Genomic DNA, 24,754 nt, shown 5'->3' on the forward strand with positions numbered 1-24,754 from the left:
TGGAGGAGCCTCTTTCCTGGCAACTGGTGAGCAGATAATTACAAAGTAGATCAAGACTCTCTCCAGGGTTGTTAGTGCTTCAATTAATGATACATCCAAATAAAGCCTCCATGTTTCCTCGGCCTGCGAGGCTCTTTCCCGCTCTCTGTCTCTGCGGAGGCTCAGACCTGAGGAGACGTCTGGATCTGACAACATGACGATCTGTCAGTGACCATGTCTCAGAAGCTTTAGCTGTTAAGCCTCTACTAAGTGTCAGAAAGTGATTTTGTGCAGGTCACATGCTCATGGATTTTCCTTGCAGGTCTTTATCTTTACGTAAAGCTCTGGCCCGTGCAGCTCTGTGATCTGCTGCTGTTTACCTGGTCAGGCCCGGCACAGAGCACATGATGCACAGGTGGGAGGGGATGAGGAGATCTATGTAACTAAAGCAGCAGCCAGGGGTCAGTGTTTCCATGTGTGTTTGACCCTGAAGACAGACCTGCACAGGTCTGATGATTCTGTCTGTTAACGATAACGTAATCAATATTAATATTAATATATACTACGATATGCAAAGAAAATCACATTGCCATTATCTTTGTCAGATATTGTGATGTCAGTGTGAAATGATGAAGATGTGATTGTTGTTGGATCATGTTTCTCTGCGTCTGGAGAACATGATCTGTAGGTCAGAGCGTCTCTGCAGCTCCACAACACTGATGGTGCTAACAATGCTAATGCTAACAATGTACAACAATTAGACACATTATATTTTCATATAAAAACCTGCTGCTCTGTGATTTGAATATTGTGTTTGGTCATATTGTGATTTAGATTATATATATTGATTAACTGTGCAGCTCTAATATAAATAATATAAACCTCCGTAAAGACCCCTGGAAGTGGGTTGGGCTTCCCAGAGTCTGGGATCGATTTATTGAGAACTGTTTAATGGATTGACATGAAATGTGGTTCATAAATTCGTGTTCAGGATGATTTATAATAACTCTGGTGATCCCATGATTTTTTAATGCAGGTTAAAATTTGAATTTCTCCAACACAAGATGATTTATGACTAAAATACCTGCAAAACTAACGGCGTTGTCACTGGCCTGAGCTGAACTCTGTGTTTAGTGTTAGCATCTTGAATAAGCTGTAGCTCTGAGACATTAAAGTAGAAGCACGTCTTGATTTAGCTCAAAATTTGCATTGTGAATTATGAATTTCTTCTAAAATTAACTGAGTGTCACAAAAGATTAACGTCCATTTAAAATGCAGCCCACCTTAGAATCAGCTTCTGTAGCAGCAACAGTGAATACAGTTTATTCTGTGATGTGACCAGTGTGTGTGGAGAGCACGGCGCTGCTCCAGCCTTCAATCTCCACTTCCTCCCATGCCTGCCACAATTATTTTCATTCATGAACGGGGGCCCGCACGAACCGCCTTCACATCAGCGGGTCGCAGGAAAGACACTGCATGAATTTCTTATGAAGTGTGACATGCCAGATAAGCCCGGGCTGCTTGAAGCATGTTACTTTGAAGTTTCCCCCTCTGCCGCTTTGCCTTTTAATAAGAGCTGTTTATTCACACGCGATGATGAAATCAATTCTGCTGCGCTACACTCGACTCGCCCGTAGAAATCAGACAGTCACATATTTCGGCCTGTATTTGTAATAATCAACAGTCATTTCGTTGTGTTCCTCCTGCAGCTGTGGCTCCACTCAGTGTGAAAAATCTCCCAGTGTTAATTTGTGTGGACAGAGAGAGAGAGATTGATATGCATTTCAAAGTGATGTGTATGCCTGTTAGCTAAGGTATTTTCGCATGCTGTGATGTATTGACTGTATCTGGGTCGCGCTGCTGCCTTTGGCATAATGGTGTAATAAAACACAATGTAAGCATTTCTCATATCTCAACCACAACACGCCTATTTATAGATTAGTCAGTCAGAGTTGTGTTGTCTTGGTAGCACATCAGTGCGTTTGAGTGCTTTCTTGTCTTCTGAGTCCGTCACTCAGGGGAACCTGGTGGTTGAAGGCAGATTTCACTCAACAGGAAACGGATTTCTCTTCCTCTGACCCCGTGAAAGAAACAGTTAGTTTGTTAAAACTACATGTCACTTGGTATTTTACTGAGACGCAATCAGACATTAGTGCTGCTTTAATTCTGTAAACCTCTCTGTGTGGAGGTTACACATAATTGGTTTTGTCACTGTGGAACTGACACTGTGTCCCTCCCACTCAAAATATAGAAGACAACCATGGCTACTAAATCTGAGGGGAGTGTCAATGTTCCTGGAATAAAAGACTGAGCTTTAATAATGTTTAACTTTCCTCCAAAAATGCTCTGCTGTGATTCATATTTAGTTCAACATGTTTTCTCACATAAAAACTGAGTCTGAATCTCGTCTCCTCTCACTTCCTGGTTGATGAACCTGGATCAGGCCTTGAGCCCCGCCCACCACCTGCTGGCTCCAGGTGGACAGGTGAAAGAGCAGAGAGCATCAAGATGGTGAGAGGAGGAAACATCAGAGAGACTCAGCCACATGTTTGAGCCTCAGTCAGACCCAGACTCAGAGGAGGAGTCTGAGACCAGAACCAGAGACTAGCAGACGGGTCAGAACCGTTAGCACAGTTAGCATCTTTTATTTGATGATGTTGTTTGTTAGCTTGTAACTGGCAGTGGCTGACACAGTGTTAGCAGTTGTGCTAATGCTAACTCTCTCTGTCAGGATTGGTTCCTCAGGTCTGTGATGTATGAAACCCTGAATCTGTGTTTATGAGACTGTGATTGGTTCACTGCAGGTCAAGGTGGAAACACTCAGTCATGGAGTTGATGGTTATTTCATCATCATGTGTCTGTGTTATATAAAAACATCATGTGGACGTTAACGAGGTGAAACTCTGGATTTTACTCAGAGGGTTTTTAAAAAAAAATATTGATAGTGTAACAAGTGTAAAAAGTTGACATTAATTGATTTTGTCACTGTTATTATATACTTATAACAAGTATACTGATACTTATACTTGTTATTGCTGTATTCTTTGTCTTAGTTACTTGGTTCTGGACCTACAGCTCTACCACATGCTGAATTAGCTGTCACCGGTTCTTTCTTGCAGTGGACCAATGGATGTACATCTGACTGCCTTTGAATGACTTTGATACTGAAGAAGAAAAGATCATTCTCAGCCATGTTCTGAAGTTGTGAGGAGTTTTTATTTTTATTTGGATGGTTTCCAATGAATCCTCCAAAGAAAATGACAGAACATGATTTTCTCCCCCTGAGCCGCTGAGTGTCACAGTAAACGCTCCACAGACTGTCAGAGATCTGTTAAGATAGCCACACAGTTACAGGTCACTTTGGCCAACACGCCTGAAACCCACGGTACCCGCTGTAGTAATGTGCTCAGCTGAACAAACGTTTCAGTGTGTCAGGTCCAGTTTGGTCAAACAAAGAAGTAGAGTTGTTCTGATACAGATACTAGTATCAGAAACGCCTCAGGTACTGGCTAAAACACAGTACTGGTGAGTACGTAGTCTCTGCACTGATCCGATACCACGTGTTTATTAATAAACTTTATAGTTTGACACCAAGATGTAACGGCAGTTTTCATGGAAATCATTTCTTCTTCACTGCTCTAAAACAGTAGCTTGCACAGGAAGTTGTGCTGTACAGCCACTGGCAACTACGGATTTAGAGCAGTGAAGAAGAATAGCCGTTAGCAAAATGTCATAATTTGGCAACATGCTACACTGGAAAGTCCCAGCAGTAAAAAGACAACATGTGCAGTATGAAGGCTTTAATGTCGAGAGGTGTTGTTTATCTTTATTCATGATGATCTGGTATCTGAACATCCTTATAAAGAAGTTTAGATCATCTGGATAAAGTTATCGTCGGACTGTTTCATGTCAGACTGTTGGACTGATGCTCCTGTACTCCACCTTTAGCCATTACCTTAGTGATTACAGGCTTATCAGGAGTAGCAGAGCAGAGCTGTGTAAACTGTAATTATCCTTCAGTCTCCTCTGTGGCCTCGTTACATTTTTAACTTCCAGGCAGAAGTCTTCTGATATCGTCCCTGGTCCTGGTGTTACTGTCAGGTGACACTGCTGTCACACTTCACCTGGGTACCATGGTGATGTGATGCTTCTAAGTGGATCAGTTATCACACCCACACAGTGCAGTAATAATAGATCATTTCAAATACAGTCTTATTGATTTGAAAAGGGAAAAGCAGGTTTACCACAGACTCTGATGTTTGTTTGTTTGTTGTTTAAAACAAATCCTCAGGTTTCATTTTACTGTATTACTGATGAAAATTGTGCTTTGGTCTCTCTGTAACTGTTTCCTGAAGTCTGAAGTGTGTTTGATCGTGCTTTCATGTTCTCTACAAGTGTGTCAGGTTCAGTCTTTTCATGCTTTAATGCTGCAGTGAGACAGTGAGACACCTGCATTCACCTGACAACAAAGCTCATTAGTGTCTCCTCAGGGAGAAGAGTCTCCTGCTCCAACACGCCAGAGAGAGGACGGAGAAAATATGTCACATTCTGCTCTGATGTCACATTTACTGACGCTGGATTAAGTTTCTACAGAAGGGAACATACCAGCTGTTTACAGGGTGTCTGTCCGTCACCGTCACCAAACTCCACGATTCTCAGTACGACACTCACACACACACACACACACACACACACACTGTAACACACTGTAACACACATACTGTAACACACATACTGTAACACACACACACACTGTAACATACACACACACACACACACACACTGTAACACACTGTAACACACATACTGTAACACACATACTGTAACACACACACACACACTGTAACATACACACACACACACACACACTGTAACACACTCACACACACACACACTGTAACACACACACACACACACACACACACACACACAGTAACACACATACTGTAACACACACACACACACACACACACACACTGTAACATACACACACACACACACACATTGTAACACACTGTAACACACATACTGTAACACACACACACACTGTAACACACATACTGTAACACACAGACACACTGTAACATACACACACACACACACACACACACACTGTAACACACATACTGTAACACACACGCACACACTGTAACACACATACTGTAACACACACACACACACACACACTGTAACATACACACACACACACACACACACATTGTAACACACTGTAACACACATACTGTAACACACACACACACTGTAACATACACACACACACACACATTGTAACACACTGTAACACACATTGTAACACACTGTAACACACATACTGTAACACACACACACACACACACACACACACACATTGTAACACACTGTAACACACATACTGTAACACACTGTAACACACATACTGTAACACACACACACACACACACACACATTGTAACACACTGTAACACACATACTGTAACACACACACACACACACATTGTAACACACTGTAACACACATACTGTAACACACACACACTGTAACACACACACACACACACACTGTAACACACTCACACACACACACTGTAACATACACACACACACATACTGTAACACACACACACACACTGTAACATACACACACACACACACTGTAACACACTCACACACACACACACTGTAACACACACACACACACACACACACACACACACACACTGTAACACACATACTGTAACACACACACACACACACTGTAACACACTGTAACACACATACTGTAACACACATACTGTAACACACACACACACACACTGTAACACACTCACACACACACACACTGTAACACACACACACACACACACACACACACTGTAACACACATACTGTAACACACACACACACTGTAACACACATACTGTACACACACACACACTGTAACATACACACACACACACACACACACACACTCACACACACACACTGTAACACACATACTGTAACACACATACTGTAACACACACACACACACACACTGTAACACACTCACACACACACACACTGTAACACACACACACACACACACACACACACACACACACACTGTAACACACATACTGTAACACACACACACACACACACACACTGTAACATACACACACACACACACACACACACATTGTAACACACTGTAACACACATACTGTAACACACACACACACTGTAACATACACACACACACACACATTGTAACACACTGTAACACACATACTGTAACACACACACACACACACACACACACTGTAACACACTGTAACACACATACTGTAACACACTGTAACACACATACTGTAACACACACACACACACACACACACACACATTGTAACACACTGTAACACACATACTGTAACACACACACACACATGTAACACACTGTAACACACATACTGTAACACACACACACTGTAACATACACACACACACACACTGTAACACACTCACACACACACACTGTAACATACACACACACACATACTGTAACACACACACACACACACTGTAACATACACACACACACACACACTGTAACACACTCACACACACACACACTGTAACACACACACACACACACACACACACACACACACACTGTAACACACATACTGTAACACACACACACACACATACACACACACACCCACACACACACACACACACATCCATATAGTCGGTGTTATATTCTGACAGACTGAAGAGTGATGACTGGAGCCTGTTGTGAACACCATGTTCCTGATATGAGCTGTCACTATGTTAGCCTAAAGAAGCTAATGTTAGCCTAAAGAAGCTGACGTTAGCCTAAACAAGCTAATGTTAGCCTAAAGAAGCTGACGTTAGCCTAAACAAGCTAATGTTAGCCTAAAGAAGCTGACGTTAGCCTAAACAAGCTAATGTTAGCCTAAAGAAGCTGACGTTAGCCTAAACAAGCTAATGTTAGCCTAAAGAAGCTGACGTTAGCCTAAACAAGCTAATGTTAGCCTAAAGAAGCTGACGTTAGCCTAAACAAGCTAATGTTAGCCTAAACAAGCTAACGTTAGCAGGAGCCATATTGTCTTCAGGTTGTCCGTCCCATTTTCACAGACCCGATATCTCAGTTACGCATTGACAGAACGTCTTCAGATGAGGCACAAACGTATAATAAGCATGAATTGATTAGATTTTGGTGGTCAAGGTCAAAGGTCAAGGTCATGTTGACCTCACTAACCACAGCTTTGGCCTTGTGAATGTGATATCTCTGTAACGCCTTGAGGGAATTTCTTCAAATTTAGTGCAAATGTTCATCTGAACTCAGAGATGAATGGAATAGATTTTGGTGGCTAAAGGTCAAAGGTCAAGGTCACAGTGACCTCACAAAATGTGGTTCTGGCCTTGTGAATGCGATATCTCGACACAACAAAAAGTGTTTTGGTGGAGGCATAAAACTGCGAGGGGGTAATTAAGATTGTTGTTAAGCGTGTTAACCCTCTCATAACCTGAGATGAACATTGTTGGACTTGTGTAAAGGTTCAGTTCCCCCAAATGACAAACACCTTTGCTGACTTCCCTCCGGTGGTGTCTGTCAATGCTTTTATCTGATTCTATTGTGAGATCTAATGCAGTTGAGGTGAATGGCGTTGTGTCTGTAGTTAGTGTTACAACCCGGCTCCCAGTTTGGAAAGAGGGCAGCAACATAACATAACAGCAACGGCAAATCAAAAAACAAAATACACCAAAAAAGACTCAAACTAAACATGAGCAATTTTTAAACTAAAACTAAAATGGGAAACAAAAACCTCTCTGCACTAGAAACAAAGAGACAGACAGGAGGCAGCGCCCCTGTTCCCCGTGTCACTAACAAGCTGAGTCTATGTGTGGTGCAGTCAGTTCAGGGTGAACTAACAATGTTCCCTTCTCAACACAGACGAGTTGCTCAGTTCGGCCATAACACAGTGGATATTCCTGGGCCCTTGAACCGAGTGTACAGGCGGTGTGAGGTGCAGCGCCTCCCCCCTGCTGCTTCCTGCAGGACTCATGAAGCGCTAGCAGCTCGTTAGAGCCTCGGCTTCTTTTTCTCACATTCTGACTTTTTTTTGTTCCGATATCTCAAATTAAATGTGGCTCCTGTTCGGCTCTGACAGTGATTTATTTAGGCTTTTCAACTCGTACTTAACCAGGAAGCTCTAATCCGTCACACTTGCCTTTGCTGTAATGGTGGCCTGTAGGTACAATCATTTGTATTCCATGTCTGCACAAAGGCCATTTAATCACGTTATTCAGCAGTATTTCAATAAAGATCAGAAATGAATAGGAATATTTTGGTCAGGTTTATGGCAGTGATCCTGATCCAAGTCCTTTATTATCAGGTATCTGCTGATACTGAGTCTGATATCTATATTTACAAAGCAGCGGGAGATATTTAATGTTGATTAAATATGTATCTGGCACATCAAAATAAGAGCCGTAGACTTTGGAACTCCTTATTTTTCAGGAGTTTCTAAATAGAAATATTTGAGGTTCTGTATTGACATTATATGAATTATCACAGGGCTGGGGGTGAGCTTCTGCCCCAAGTGTTGGAGTTTAAGTATTTCAGGGTCTTGTTCATGAGTGAGGGGAGGATGGAGCGGGAGATTGACAGACGGATGAGGGCGGCCATTGTACTGGACTGTTGTGGTGAAGAGGGAGCTTTGAGTCTTTGTCCTGAGCTCTGGGTAGAGACCAGAAGAATGAGATCACAGAGTCGAGCTGAAACCAGTTTCCTCTGGAGGGTGTCTGGGCTCAGGGTGAGGAGCTCCGAGTAGAGCCGCTGCTCCCTCATGTCAACAGGAACCAGGTGAAGTGGTTGGAGCTGTTGGAGGTCTTCTGGGCATGTTCAACTGGTGGGACACCCCGGGGTTGATCCAGAACACGCTGCAGGGATTTTATATCTCATCTGGTCTGGGAACACCTCAGGATCCCCCAGGAGGAGCTGGAGAATGTTACTGCTGGACCTGCTGCCGCCGTGACCTGATCCCAGATTAACAGGGATTGAAAATGGATGGATGGATTAGATAAATTTAACTGGGAAGTCCCAACTCCATCATCACTCTGAACCACAAAAACCACAATAAGGAGTTCTAACATACATGTTATATATTATAGTAGATTACAATATGTTATATATTATAATCATAGCTGGCTATCTTCCCTCAGTCCAACGCTGAGTCAGCTGGATGTGCAGTGTGGGAGTCCAACGGGACAAGTGGTATTAATTTGCTGAATAGAAATCTTGAGCCATTCTGACACTGTACCCATTTTATGCTGAATATGAACTGTGATAAATCATGGTGTGTGTGTGTGTGTGTGTGTGTGTGTGTGTGTGTGTGTGTGTGTGTGTTCTAATCAGTGCCTTAGCATTAGAGCAGTGGGTGTGGGACTCCTCATAGGCTGAAGGACAGTGACAGATGGACCTATAGGTCGGCAGAGGACTCAACTGTGATCACAGTCACCAGTGTTTACACCAACTGCCCTCTGATTGGCTGGATCTGGAGTCTCCTTTCTGCTTCATCGGTCTCGTGTGTGTGCGTGTGTGTGTGTGTGTGTGTGTGCACTCAAAAAAAGCATATGTGAATTTATCAGGTTCATCTCATATGCAGCATAATATTCAATCACTGATCACGTTGTGATTTTGATCACCTGTACACCTGCTTCCCTTCAAGGCCACAGTTCACCATCTTCTAATGGCTCCTTCCTGCTGGTTCATGCTTCATGTCTCTAACTGGTTTCATCAACATGAACTTCAGTGTCAAATCTTAACATGTCCAATCCTTCAGTTTTAAAAACTAATGAAATTCCCATAATCCTCTGCTGTGGGCCTGTTCTGTTTTTACCACTAACTAGCAAATGTTAGCGTCTGTGATGGTGACCATGGTAAACATTATTCCTGCCTTACATTAGCCTATTTACTTTGTGACTGTTTGATTAGAAGTCTGAATGACTCGGGTTGTAATTGTTTTAGTCTCTTTTCTAACTTGCAGTTCTGAGTGTTGAGGTCGTCATCTTGTTGTGAAACTTCTCTCAAAGATCTTTTTTTATTAGATTTTCAACAAATGGACAGAGTGCATATTCATATAGTGTGCAATGGGTGCATCAGTGTAGCATTACATTACCAAAATGTACAGTATTTACAGTGCAACATATATATATACATATATGTATATATTTAGCACATGTCCATATTAAAAGGAGCAGAACATGCAGCCTTAACCCTGATGGTGCATCTTAATGCATATTTAAAAGCATTTAAATATACACTCTAATCGCTGTTTATATAAATACATGTCAACTTGTTTGTATGAATACATGTCTGAATGTATTTAAATTGCTGAAAATTTGTATTTATGCTATTAATATTTTTATTTTTATTTTTCTGTCCTCAGGTCTCACTTGTAAATGAGATCTTGATCTCAATGTGACTTCCTGATAATGTGTGTGTATATATATATATATATATATATATATATATATATATATATATATACAGTATATATACAGTATATATACATTATCATGCTGCACAGAGCTGCTAGCATGACTGCAAACTCTTTGTCCTGTTAAATGTATTTTTCTCAGTTATATCACCATAAGGTCGTGAAGTTCATTACACAGCAGCCACTCTAACGACAGTGAATTCTTTATGTATGCATTTTGTACAGAGTCACTTTCTGGTGATGTGTATCATTAGACATCTCTCTGGCCTGTCTCAGCATATAGAAGCATATAGGTTCGGCCTAGTTAGTATTACAATGGGGAGTGATGATGGAGTGACACAGTAATGGCAGCCATTACTCAGAGCTGTCAGTGTGTCCCCACCTGACTCCACACGCCCTCTGCATCTCCATCTGCATCTCCATCTCTGTCCGTCTGTCCGTCTCCATCTGTCTCTCTGTCTGCTCTGACAGCCTTCACTTATGGATTTGAACAGCAGAGCAGATAAATGTGTTTCCTGCGTTGGAGAAAGAGACAGAGAGAGTGGGTGTGGAGTATGAAATAAGATGAGGCTTCAATGAGCCATTTGGGGAAAATGGGGTCGCCGCAGCAACAGAACAAAAAATAAATAAATAAATAAAATATAAATAACTGCAGAGCCAGTGGGGGTTATTGAACATAGCAGAACCGTTCCAGCATGTCAGGAAGAACAAATGTGCGAAGAGTTATGACAGGATTATGGAGTGAACACAGCAGGAGAACACAGTGAAATGAAAAACTACCTTTTAAAAGTGCAACAGAAAAATAAAGAACATTAAATTGAGGGTGTGTGATATTGAATGAGGGAAGGATTATATTCCAGCTTCCTTGCAGGGTGCTTGGATAACGATCTGTTTTATGGTCCATGACACTCTCTATTATACACAACACCTGATATTAGAGGGGAAGACACACAGACATACACATGTACAGTATGTTGGCCTTTTGCTGGTGTTCAGAATGACTTTTAAAATAATACTGTAATATTAATAATGAGAGAATACATTGGAGGTGGTAGTTGACACCTCCAATGTAGAGATTTCATGCTGAAGTAAGATGTTGTCAGGTATTCAGCAAAATATTGCCTAAAATAGAGCAGGTATTCTCATTTTACACAGAGCTTTATCTCTCAGGGGAAAACACATTTTCTGCACCTGCAATTAGATCTGTTCAACACAGTGAGAGCGGTTTGTGTTCATCCAGAATGGTGAACAATACGACCACCGACTGAATGCTTTTTAATATGACACTCCAGCTGCAGGATATGTTTGGTTTTCATTACAAATAGCTTCACATTGTTTCAAGAAACAATACTCAGATGTGGATATGTGTGGTGAAGCATGGTTTACTTGCTGCTGTTCCATTCATAATGCACTATCGTAGAGGTTCCCAACCTTTACCAACTCATGGCCCACTTGAATGTTGTTGAAATGTCGGTGCCCCGCATCCGATCAACCCCATAACAATATGGAGGCCAAGTAATGTGTTTTCAGACCACTTTTTGTTTTTATGATAATCTTGACTCTCTTTCCTTATAACTCTTCCTGTTGTTAACCAGATATCCAGTTTGATTCTCAACCATTTGCCATGCACGTGATCTTTAGGCATGTAATCAGACTGAGATAGAAAACAAATATATGATGTGGTCCAAAAGTTCCTCTCATTGGTTCATCAAAGTGATAGGCTTTCATATGAGAAAACTTTTAAGAATATTATTTTTATTTATTTTATAATTACATCTTTTCACCAAAATGTTACTGTTTTGCAAATGATTTGTTGGCCCACTTGAAATACCTTCACGGTGCACCAGTGGGCACCGGCCCACAGGTTGGGAACCACTGCACTATCCAGTACGAGATGAAGGAGGAAATCCGCAGTCCTGTTTCTGTGTAAAAATATATCTCAGACTTCATCTGAATCTAATATGAGGCTTCAGCTGTCTGAGGTAAACAAATAAAGTTGGTATCTTCCAAAGTTACCGGGTTTTTTAGTACATAATTATCTGTGCGTGTTTCTTTACAAAACAGCAGTGGAGCAAAATCAAGGGAAGAACAAAAAAGATAAGATCTTTGGAAGATCCCCTGATGAAAACTTAATATTAGCCCCAGGTTCATTTTGACAGGGTTCGAATAATGGGGAGGATTTAGGGGGGAGCTGACCCTCCTGATTAAGACTTGGACACCCCCCCCCCGAAAAACGGTAAAATTAATAGTTTGAAGCGAGGGTTGAAACATCTATATATCCCCCTTACCTGTAATTGTAAATATTATAATATATTTCTCACATTCATGCTTGGAACAATCTTGTGATACGATTTCAGACACCCCTAAAGTGGACCGTACCATTTCTCCCTTGATTGAACGTGACGTCATCACGGCCGTTGGTTAGTCGCGTCGTTAAGTCTCTGCTCCCATCTGTCGCACAGACACTGTAGGTAAATGTAAGTAGCAGTAGCTAACTATGTAGCTTGATTAATACACTTTACGTTCTCACCTCCAGAGTCTCTGAATTACATTTTGTTACGTATCTACAGATGAACGCTAATGTTAGCTAGCTTCTAACTTTAGCTCATTAATGTTAGCTAGCTGTTAGCGCGCCCTTTCATTCCCAGTGTTAGCTTGTCATTTCATTTCCAATATAAAATGTCATATATGAGCTAATGTTAGCAAACACCGGTGTGCAGTCACGAGTAGTGAGTCAATGTGGGATTAGTTGTTGTAAAGAGACGTTTTGACATCAATATAGAGTTTGTTATTTCTTGTTGTGCGTGGTGTTTTATTTAGTCTGTTACCTTTGTGATATTAACTTCTATAATAGACGCTCTTTGTTGTCACACAGGATTTTTAACTATTGGATCATTGAACAAGATTAAAATACATGTGTGCCCAAGGCTCAGTAATTGTATTAGCAGTGGTGGAAAGTAATTAAGTACATTTACACAAAGTTTTGATCTACTTGAACCCAACCCCACCATCGTTATGTTGGAAGGGCATTCATTGTTTAATACAGCTCTTATCATCTGTAATAATGATCATTACAAGGCGTCTATCAATGGGGTGGAAGAAGCAGTAATGGAGGAGGAGTGCTGTCATGCATCCTTTCATGTGAATTCCTTGTGTGCATGTATGGAATTTAAATCCTGTGCAGTAATGACAGACTTTGCCAGTAGAGATGAAAACTACTACACCAGATGGTAATTAGTGAATATAAATATATTTAATAGTTAATGCTGAGAAATTCAGCCTTTACTAGGGTTATAATGCATAATTTATGTTTTTGCATTGTGGTATCTGCAACTTTCATCACTGATTACAAGCAATAACTTGCAACGTGTTGCAGAAGACGTTGTTTTGGTCAGTTTCTTTACTTTAATCCAAGCTGATGGATTTGACAACATGCAGCTCGTTCAGTTTTATTTATTAACTAATTTCTCTGATGAAATACTGGCTGAATTTGGAGTCGAGAGCCTCAGCCTCTGCAAGTGGTCCCCAGACCCCCACCCCCACTCTCCACCCACTCCCTCTCTATCGCTGTTCTCAGTCTTTATTTCTTCTCCATTCATTCGCTCCTTCTGCTTTTCTCCTGTCCTGAACTGGTTGATCATAGCAGTGCATGTGTTGGATCCATGGCCAGGTTATACACACACACACACACACACACACACACACACACACACACACACACACACACAGGGAGATGGAGGGAGCTGTCAATCCTCCTGTTTGTATACATGTCTATCTAATCTGTCTCTCTCTCTCTCTCACTCACTCACACTGACGTGGGATGGGGATTTAGCCGAGCCTCCTCATCTCTCACACACACACCCTCACACACCCACTGTTTTTTTCTGTCTCACTCTCTCTCTCCCTCCCCCCTTCCCTCTCTCTCTCTCTCTCTCTCTCTCTCTCTCTCTCTACACACACTCGAGCACACAGTCTCTAGTTGCAGCAGCAGCGAGCAGAGCAAACCAGGGCGAGCGAGCCTCCACCGTGATCAGAGAGTGGCTCCTCGCTTGCAGCTGAGCCGTCATGAGCCGGGCAGCGCGAGTCAGTACCGCCAGGGAGGAGGAGGAGGCTGGGTAGAAGAGAGAGAGATAGAAATAGGTTTGTTCTAATTACATGTCTCTCGCTCTTCATCTGCATCATGCTGTACTTCCAGCTGGTGATCATGGCCGGGACCGTCATGCTGGCCTACTACTTCGAGTACACCGACACCTTCAGCGTGCACGTGCAGGGCTTCTTCTGCTACGACACCACCTACACCAAACCTTACCTGGGACCGGAGGACAGCAGCGCCGTCCCGCCCGTCCTGCTCTACGCCGTGGTCGCCGGGCTGCCCACGCTGATGGTGAGTGCACAGTTCATCAGTAAACTTCACCCACTAGACCTGCAGGTAGAGGGATGGTCAGTCAGTGTGTGAAGCACTAAACAGTCAGAAAAGCCAAATCTGTTCTGCTTTTTGCTTCATCCCTGGACTATTATATGTAATAATTTCTGTGGCACTTAGTTTATTAACCAATTACTCAGCTGACAAATGGGTAGCAATTAAAATGAATGATTAATTTCTAGTAATTTATCAAGTATCAAGTAGAATTCCCTGGTTGCAGCGTCTCCAGTGAGAGGTCTTTTCTCATGTAACTGTAAAAATAAAATCTGACAAAATAAAGCTTGTATACAGTAGATGTCACCTTGGGCTCCAGGAGCCTGTGAAGGGACATTGTCTAAAAATTCTGACATCGTATGGAACAATTAATCAATCAATTAAAAAAAACAAAACAAAACAAATAACTCACAAAAAAAATGTGATAAATATCTGATAATGAGAATTTGTTAATCGCTGCCTTTAAAAACATCGCTGTGGGTGAACTTGACTTTTCACTGCTCAGTAAACGAGATCAAACATGAAGCCAAGACAGATGAGTACTTACACACCTGAAGAATTATTAGCTGCTGTCTCACAGTGATTATTATTGATCTTCACTGATGCCTGATGTGATGTTTTTCTGAGCTGTATTAATTGATTTTTTTGGCCACTTGGGGGCAGCGCAACAAGATGTAAACACAATGTTAACATGCCAGCTTTATGATGATGTTACACAGTCATGGTGAATGTGTTAACTGCTGCATGTTTACACATCCAGATAATCTTCATTTATCAGTTCAGATCTACATATTGCATTCCTATAGTCCTGTATGTCCTATACCTTGAGCTGTGCACAGGACCATGATCTGTTGATCACAGTGATCATTTATTTAGAATCATGTCTCCACCTGACAACCTGATGGATCAAAGTCTTTGAGCTCTGTCTCTTTAGCTGCTAAATGCTGCACTGTGTCCACCAGCTGCTCTCTGACTGTGTGACTGCTGTGTGCTGCTGAGCAGGTAGTGGATAGTGTCTTTATCAGAGCTGTTTCTATTGAAAACAGCTGCCTGTTGCTGTTGGAAACCAGGTAGATGAGAGCAGAGTTTGAGCGATTAGAGGTTCATCGGTGTGACTGACTTTCACAGTGTAAAAATATAGGTAAGTGCAGCTGTAAGACATTTCTCCTGTAGATTATAGAGATTTTTGCCTGAGCTTTGCTCCATGATATAAACCCAAACTGGCAAGTTTCCATTTAAAATGATATTTAAGGATGTGCTGTGTCAGAGATCAGATGTGAACCTACCTGTGCGTCTGTGTTGATCTGATCTCTTCAGACTGCAGCAGCCTCTGTTTGTATTTGGCTAATCTGATGAGTAATTAGTCACCAGGTCGTTATCACAGAGGGAATAAAGCTCTCCAATGCTAATGTGGTTAATTTTCTTAAGAATCAGCCTTTGCACAGATTCCTGCTGATATGTTTTCTTTCCTTTATAACCACAAAATAACAGTGTCAGATTTAAAGTGGACTGCAGTCACTTCCTGTCCTCACCATTATAGCTGCACGGTCCCTGACGCTTGAGTTATGTTTCACTCTTCCTTCATTAGCTCTGCCAATTACCAGCTGATTGTGCGATGAACTTATAAAATGCAGCCGACAGGGGTGCAGTGCACCTTGAATGTTAAGTGCTGTGATTACTGCTGCAGTAGCTGGTCCAAAGCTGACGGTGCAGGCCGAGCATTTCCACACAGTGACTCTGCTCTGGCTACGTGTACGACTGTCTGCACGCCTCTGTGTCTGTTCTGTACACACACACACACACACACACACACACACACACACACACACACACACACACACACACACACACACAGCAACTACAGCCCAGGCATCCTGCAGCACACAGTCTCAAAGCAGCAATATTACATGAAGCAGAATTAGAAACATAACTTAGCTTCTGTCCGCTCTGCTGTCCCAGGAGTTTCTCTTTGATGGCTCTCTTCATTACACTGCATACCGCAGTTTGAAGTAATTAAGTTTAGACCTTCTCATTCAGACTGACAGGGTGTAGAAGTGTGCAGCCTCAGTGCAACATGGGCTCGGATGTGGATCCAGTATTAGAGACTGTACTGGTACAGAACTGACAGACCAGGAAAGAACAGCAGAAGGTGACTTGTAGAGAAATCTTATCTGTTTTATCGAGTGTTAAGAAGCTAATTTAGAGATGTAGTTTCTCTGCACTGGAAGGCTTCAGCTGAGCTACTACTGAAGGAAATCTAGTAACAGGTCCAGTCTGTGAAAGTAACAAAAGATGAAATGGATTGATTATCTTTTTTAATACCAGAATCTGGAGGTAGGATAATTAGTTGATCACTTATTCACTCATGTGTTTCTCTTGGGATGCTGAGTGTGTTGTTAGAAGTGAATGTGCTGTTATGGGCTGAAGAGGCCCACTGCTCTCCTCGTCCTGTTTTATGCTCAAGGGGCTGAAGAGCTGCGTTTGCTTTGGTTTCTTCAGGTTTCATGAAGACATATAACATCTAGGAGACCAGTGTGTGTGTGCTGATCTGGTGTGTGTTCACCATTGGTTGTTATATTAAGCTGGTATCTGATGGTTGGCCTGACTCTGGACTGTTGGGACAGGGAAGGATTTTGCTCGTTATTATATATGGAGTTGCACTATGGGAAGTGTAGGATCAGCTTCTCTGTCCCTCTGTTGTAGATTTTGAGCTCTTGAATAATTCTGGTGATACTTTATTTTTTGTCGTATTGTCAACAGATTCAGTGAGAAAATTACAAACGTGTGAAGAGAGGGCTAGTGTCTCTACGCTTGTATGCATCAAAGGTGTATTATTGAAATTACCTGTAATCTACTTTAAAATGACAGTATGATTATGGTATAATTCCATCAGTAGAGCCGAGTCGTGTCTTTCTGCTGCTTTCATTTTCCCTCTTTAACAGAAATAATTTTCATTCATGGATAATTTCCACTTCGCTCTTTTATACCTCGGCTCTGCTGACAGCCGTGGGCGGAGGACGTACGTCACCTTCTTGTTAACGGGTTATCCCGGGAACGCCGTGAGGAAATTTCTTCAAATTTAGCTCAAACGTTCATTTGGACTCAAGGATGAACTGATTAGAAGTTGGTGATCAAAGGTCAAAGGTCAAGGTCACTGTCAAATCGCAAGACATGTTTTTGGCCAGCTGTTATGACACAAATGTCTGGTAGGATGAAGTGATGACATTTTATATCCAAAGGTCAACTTCACTGTGACATCATAACGTTCTGGAAGAAGACCTCTGGCCATTATTCAGCGCTGTAACTCGGGAACAGAAGGAGACACTGTGACCTTATTTCCTGTAACTTGCCTGGTTGGTGGAAGAGGTGAATCTAGTTTTCTGCTGTGTTTTTTTTGAGTGCTGTCAATAGAGCTCCTCCGTTCCTGCAGATGTTTGAAATTAAAACCCTACCAGGACCATGAATGATTCTGCCACTGGCTTTTAATGTGAAACCTCTGTGCAGGAAGTTTTGAGTTTTTAATTAAATAATTAAACAAGTGTGAATTAATATTACAACCAGGTGCTGTTGTTTTATACCGTTCCCCGTTTCTCCTCTGTCACTTCCTGTCATATCTCTCTCTCTTCTAATTAAAGGAAATAAAATGAACAATCTGAAAAAACCAGGAGCAGTTGAGAAACCAGGGAAGACTTTTAGAATACATTAAGTTTTTAGTCTGAGTTCAACAAATCTAGTGGGTTTTTTCCACTGTTATTTTTAGTCCTTTTAGTATAAAATTCCCTCTTTGTGTTTCAGTGCCGAGCTGCAGGAACATTATGTTCATTTTGTACAAAAAAGACAAAGATTGGAGGATACACAGTTGACTTGACTCAGACTGATGAAGACATACGAGCTTCACCAGCTGAGGGTGAGAGGACATTAATAACAGAATCAGCTGACTTCTGTCTGACATTGGAATTGTTTCATGAAGAGATCACATCTACGCTGTTTATTCAGTAATATCAAATACCACAATATTTCCCACCATATTCAATATTTTTCATTTATTTTATTTTTTAAATATAAAAATATACAATTTAACATAAAATTCAACATTACAATTATGTGTTATTAAAAAGAACTGAAATTCAAAATAAAACGGTATATTTATATTATAACCGTGATACTGCATTTTGGAGCCTCATCTTTTCACAACCAGGAGGAATGATTACAGTAACCTATAACCTGTAGTCCCTTATTCGAACTCTGCTGCCCCCTAACTGTTGGCTAGTAGCATTACAGTGTTCTGCACCCATTGATTTTTACCAAATGACAATGTCACATGACTCACAGCTGGCGCTCTTCTACGGCTTCGATCAGCAGGAAATTCTCTCAGCATCAGTATCGACACAAAGGATGGAAAACACCTGGTTCTTTCATAAGAAGTCAAAGATAGGAACTATGGGGTAGAACTCCCATCATGCATTTTGCTGAGAAACATCCAATCACGGAGCTCAGTGATGTGCGCCGCTGAATCTAAAAATCACAGCGTTGAGAACAATCAGCTTGAATCCGTCCTTCGTTCTCATGTGAACGGACAACATGTTTCGACTTTGCTACCTTTCTCATTCGCGGTTTATTCTCCATGGCAGCGCTGACCGAGGCTCATGGGTATTGTAGTATTGAGAGCCAGGATGACAGACAATAGGTGATTTTCAGATACAAATCTGAAACAAATAAAAAGGATAAACCTGTGTGACCGTCTGAGACAAGACGGACACAACCTTGGAAACTGACAGCACTTGTTGCTCAGTCATTCACACAAAGACAGTGTTAATAGGAATGGGATTTGTTGGAGGAGCACTGTTGGTCTCAAGGTTAGAGGAGAGTTTTATTAATCTGCTTTATTCAAGCAGCCACAGTGATGTTTTCCTCCAATGCTGTTCAGATATTACAGAGAGCAGGAAATGTAAAGATGCTGTCACTGAACATGATCCAGGCTTTGGCAGAATCGTCCAATACTCGTGTTGTTGTTGCCCAGTTTTTCAGGTTTTTGGCAGGGATTCAAAGAGGTGTAAATATATATAAAAGATGTAGATATATAAGAATTAAAAGAAGAAGTCAGCACAGTTTTGACAGTGGAGCAGCTGATACCTGTGGTAATCAGGTCATGAGCAGACACTCATTCTAACTTATGAGTTTACACATCACACACTTCCTGTCAGCTCGTCAACATCCAACATCCTCTTATGCAAAACACTCAGTTCAGCCACTCAGAAGCAAAGTTAAGTCTTCATGTGCATTTTTATTTCACCATAGTCCCTCAGTGTAAGAAGCTTTTTTTTATTCCACTGCGCCTACGACAGTCAGAGCGGCAGCCATGTTGTTTCCAGGATGCCGTCCCATTCTCGTGGACATGATATCTCCGCCTTGATGGAACTTCTTCAAATTTAGCACAAACATTCACTTGGACTCGAGGACAAACTGTAGACATTTTGGTGGCTAAAGGTCAAAGGTCAAGGTCACAGTGTCCTCACAAAACACACTTTTGGCCTTGTGAACGTAATTAATTCTGTAACCCCTTAAAGGAATTTCTTCTCATTTGGTAAAAACGTTCACCTGGACTCAAGGGCAAACTGATTAGATGGCTAAAGGTCATAGGTCAGTTTGACCTCACAAAAAACTTTTTAGCCATTACTCAAGATGTCACAGCAATCATGACAAACTTTCACACAAATGGTTGATATTTCCTCTGACTGTGGATAAACTGGATGTGACCTGGAACTAGTGTGAGTGGAGGAGGTGATTCTAGTTTAGTTTTTATTTCATTGTTGTCCCCCAGTGTAAGTAACTCTTTTTTGACACTTCACATCCTCGCTCCTGTATGTTCCCCTCCTCCGCTGTCTGAGTGTTTGTTGATGTAGGAGAGCGACACATGTGCCTGGCAGCTTCAGGATAAATGAAATATTCTGTGTGACCAGCTCCCAGCTGAGGACGATCTGCTTCCCAGGCAGATGTGAACATTGAGTATGAAACGCAGTCGATTTGTTAAAAGTAATTTGTGGATTAAGTGTGATGCGTTTTGAAGCCGTGCCAGTCAGTTTGCGTGGAAGTGGAGGGAACACAGAGGATGTTTTTCCAAGAGAGAATAGGACACTTTGATGTTTGTCTGAGATCTGCTTAACTCGTCTTTTTTTTATATTTGTTCAGCAGAAACATTCAAGTTTGTCTTTTCAGAATCAGAAAGTCGCGGTTTGAAAAAACAGATCCCGGGGCAGAACTATCTCCACGGTCACACTTCAGACTTTAATGCTGCTCCGTCTGATCTGTTGGTCACTGAGCAGCTGGGGGTTAAGTGTCCCACTCCTGGGTCGGGGTTTTCAGTCTGACACTGTGGGACCTCCATCAGAGGAAACTGAGACAGCTGTGTGCTGTCCCTTTGTTGCCATGGAGTCAGTGAGTTAACTGTAGCCTCTCCCAGCCCTGTTTTCCACAGCATACTATATATTCACATCCTGCACATGTTGGTGGAAACCTGATTTTTTATTTTTTATTTTTCCTGTATCTTTGTACGTTCACCGGCAGCGGATCCTGTGCTGCGAGTCAGTTCTCACATGTTCAGTATTTGACAAAGACCAGAGTCTTTTTTTGACTGTAACCAGGAGACGTGAGTTCCTTCAGGACTCAGCCGCACACACTCTTTGTAGATCCATAAATTACTGAACGTCTCAGCTAGTAACGGTTTTAGTGATAGGTACATCAGTTACTACTGACCTCATGGAGACAACCCATTTTTCATCTGGGGGGGGGTCATATGTCCTGACATCACCACTCCCACCACAGATATCAGATTAAAGAGAACATCTTCTGTGCAGTGTTAACCAGTGACTGTGTGGCAGTAGCTGTTTCTGCAGGTGCTCCGCTGGTAAATGATCAGTCTGATGATGCAGCTTATTAACTAATTAACTGATTTTTACTTTGTTGTTCTGGAAGATGATTTATCAAGAATTCTTAATTAAAACAAATATTTTCACCCGATTATGGAATATATTTATTGTTATTATAATTTGGAATAATTCACTTGTTACACAATGAGCCCATTTCTCAGAAAACTGGACTGTGTGTAATAATTGAACCAACCAGATGACCTCTGTAACAATGTCTTTAATAAAACACAAATACCAACACATTCTGACGTTCACCATGACTATTACAACAATAAAATGAGCAGCTGATCCTTCAGTCCTTCAGGCTGGAGGTTAGAACATAAAACTGATTTATCAGATGTTGGATAAAACTGACTCTAGAACATATTCTGTATCATCAAGTTGGTTTAATCAGTTAGGGTATGAATCTAACACACAGCAGCTGATACTTGAGGGGAGCAACTGTAATGTTATATTGACATTTAAAGGTACATTCAGTGCAAATGTATAAAAGACATTATTACAGAGGCATAAAGTTTCCTTGGAGTGGTCGTGTTAAACTCAGCAAACATTTAAACTAAATGAATCTTTCTTTGTAAAGCTTCAAACACAGACTTCAGATCAGACCACGGCCTCTGAAGAATCCTCTGCCTCGTCTTTATCTCACGTCTCCATCGTTAGGACGCCGAGCGGTTCAAACATGGCCGACAGAGGAGGAGTCGGCTGTGGTTGGTTTTTCTCCTGTGATGAACACAGTGTGCGGTCTCACATTTTAGAAATAACATCAAATTCAAGAGCCCTTCATAAAAATGTACAACATTTGTCTTTAAGTGTAGAGAAGTAAAAATTAGACCTTTCTAAAAAAAAAAAAAAAACCAATGTAAAGAACAGGTCCTGGAAAAATATACGTAAGTACAGTAATGAAGTAAATGTACTTAGTTACTGTCCACCCCTGATCAGATGTGAACATAACTGTAGATAAATGCAGATGTAAACTTCCTGAACAAACGCAGGTGAAAACAGTCAGACTATAATACTACAGCTCACCTCCAGTGTACTTAATTCTTGCAGTTTGCAAAATGCATTATCCCCCAGTGTTCACGATGAGTGCGTCTGCAGCTTCCAGGACAAACTGAGTAACTAAACAGTGTAGAGACAAACAAACAGATTCCTAATTAGCCAGATCATCCAGCATGAGAGCGGTGCAGGAGACGGCAGGGCGTCCGTAAAGTTTCTCAGCTCCACTCTGTGAAGACAAAAAAGCAAGTGTGTCACACTACATTGGCTCCCGCTGTCGCCACACACAGTAAACTGTTTTCTTTCCAAGAATAAAAGTGCCATGAAGATGGATGTGCATCTGCACAGCACAGAGTCTGGCAGAGCGCCTCAGCCTGCAGCATCAGGCCAGTGAGAGGAAAATCCATCTGAAAACTCATGACATGCTTTCAATATGCGAGGAATCAGTTTACACTGCATCCCTGGCTCCGTTTATTTCCTTTTGTGTGTTTTCTTTTGGTTTGATACACTTGGCCTCATGTAAGAATCATTTGTAAGAACAGATTCATCGTTAAAAGGCATTTGAGACGTTTAAGACAATTTGAGGCTTTTCTTTCATTTTCTCTTATTTAGACTTTTGAACAGAATTGATGAGTCACATAGAGACAGTCTGTCTTTATTTACAGCAGAAAATCACTGGTTGACTTAAGAATGGTAAATGGACTTCACTTACATGGCACCTTTCTAGTCTTATCGACCACTCAAAGTGCTTTCCACTACAAGCCACATTCACCCGTTCATTCATACAGCTCGTCTACCGTACATACAAACACTCATTAATACAGCAAGTATATATGTACATGTACAATAAAAACAAATGTAATGTAAAATTATATATAAAGATATAGGACAGCATGTCTACCCCATACAAATGTATATGTATTATGTTACATAAATATAAATATCCATCCTAAAACCAGTATATGTTGATATTATAAACTGTGGAATCCAAAAGCCTGATGTTTTTTTTCTCTATCATTTTTAATTAATTTTAAACATTTAGAATTTTTATATATATGTTTTTTTAATAAATTTACATATATGAATTGAATAGTGGAACAGCCATCAGAGGCAGTTTAGGTTCAGTGTCTTGCCCTTCGACACTCGGACTGGAGGAGCTGGGGATCGAACCACCAACCCGCTCTACTTCTTGAGCCACAGCAGCATCAAAATTAACTAAAATAAGATGCATAATTAAGACAAACCTAATGTGTCATCATCATGTCAGTTTACTGAGTAGATTTCATGATTTTTATTGTCACATTTCAGCAAACTCATACTCATATGAGCTAAACTCACAGAAGACGAAGATGCAGATGTTCTTTAATGAGGCCCAATAATAATGTTTCTGTTTAATGAGTTCTGTCAGTACTGATCCAATACTATTGAATTTTTTCCCTCACAATCTGTTTAAGCCTGACCACGTTTATTCAGAGCTGCAGAGACGATGTATGTTTGTACTCCAACCCTGAAGTTATCATCACTTTGGTTCAATGGGATTTCTCTACTGTGTTTTGGATTGTTAGAGAAAATAAACAAGAGTTTCTGATCCTGGCAGATTTAGTTCAGCAGGATCATCTTCACTAACGAACATCACTGTAAGATGTTTGAAGCCTCAACACAACCAGGAGTAACAAGCTAATGTTATAAACCAACTACACCAGGGACTTCAACACCGGGGTCACGTGACTTCAACACCAGGGTCACGTGACTTCAACACCAGGGTCACGTGACTTCAACACCAGGGTCACGTGACTTCAGCGTCTCCATCACTAAACTTCAGCTCGTAGTTTGATTCAGCTCCGACTCGTCTACTGAAGCTTTTCCTCTGAGAGTTAGAGACAGTTTGTAGAGACACAACCAGGCTGTAAAGGTGGACTGGAGAGTTAA

General features: G+C 41.3%; 1 protein-coding gene across 6 annotated transcripts in view; it reads left to right on the plus strand.

Annotated features, from left to right (window-relative positions):
- Positions 1 to 24,754, plus strand: part of plppr5b (phospholipid phosphatase related 5b) — a 97,216-nt gene that overhangs the window by 11,634 nt on the left and 60,828 nt on the right. For 2 of the 6 annotated variants that reach the window (XM_056364675.1, XM_056364676.1), the window contains exon 3: positions 14,682 to 14,870. In XM_056364675.1, coding sequence (XP_056220650.1) covers positions 14,682 to 14,870 — 189 coding nt within the window. Of the gene's footprint in view, positions 1 to 12,891; positions 12,964 to 14,454; positions 14,871 to 24,754 lie in introns of those variants that run through there. The other 4 variants (XM_056364680.1, XM_056364679.1, XM_056364681.1 and 1 more) reach the window with 4 other exon arrangements.

The sequence above is a fragment of the Seriola aureovittata genome, chromosome 20, assembly GCF_021018895.1.
Source record: "Seriola aureovittata isolate HTS-2021-v1 ecotype China chromosome 20, ASM2101889v1, whole genome shotgun sequence".
NCBI classification, from domain to species: domain Eukaryota; kingdom Metazoa; phylum Chordata; class Actinopteri; order Carangiformes; family Carangidae; genus Seriola; species Seriola aureovittata.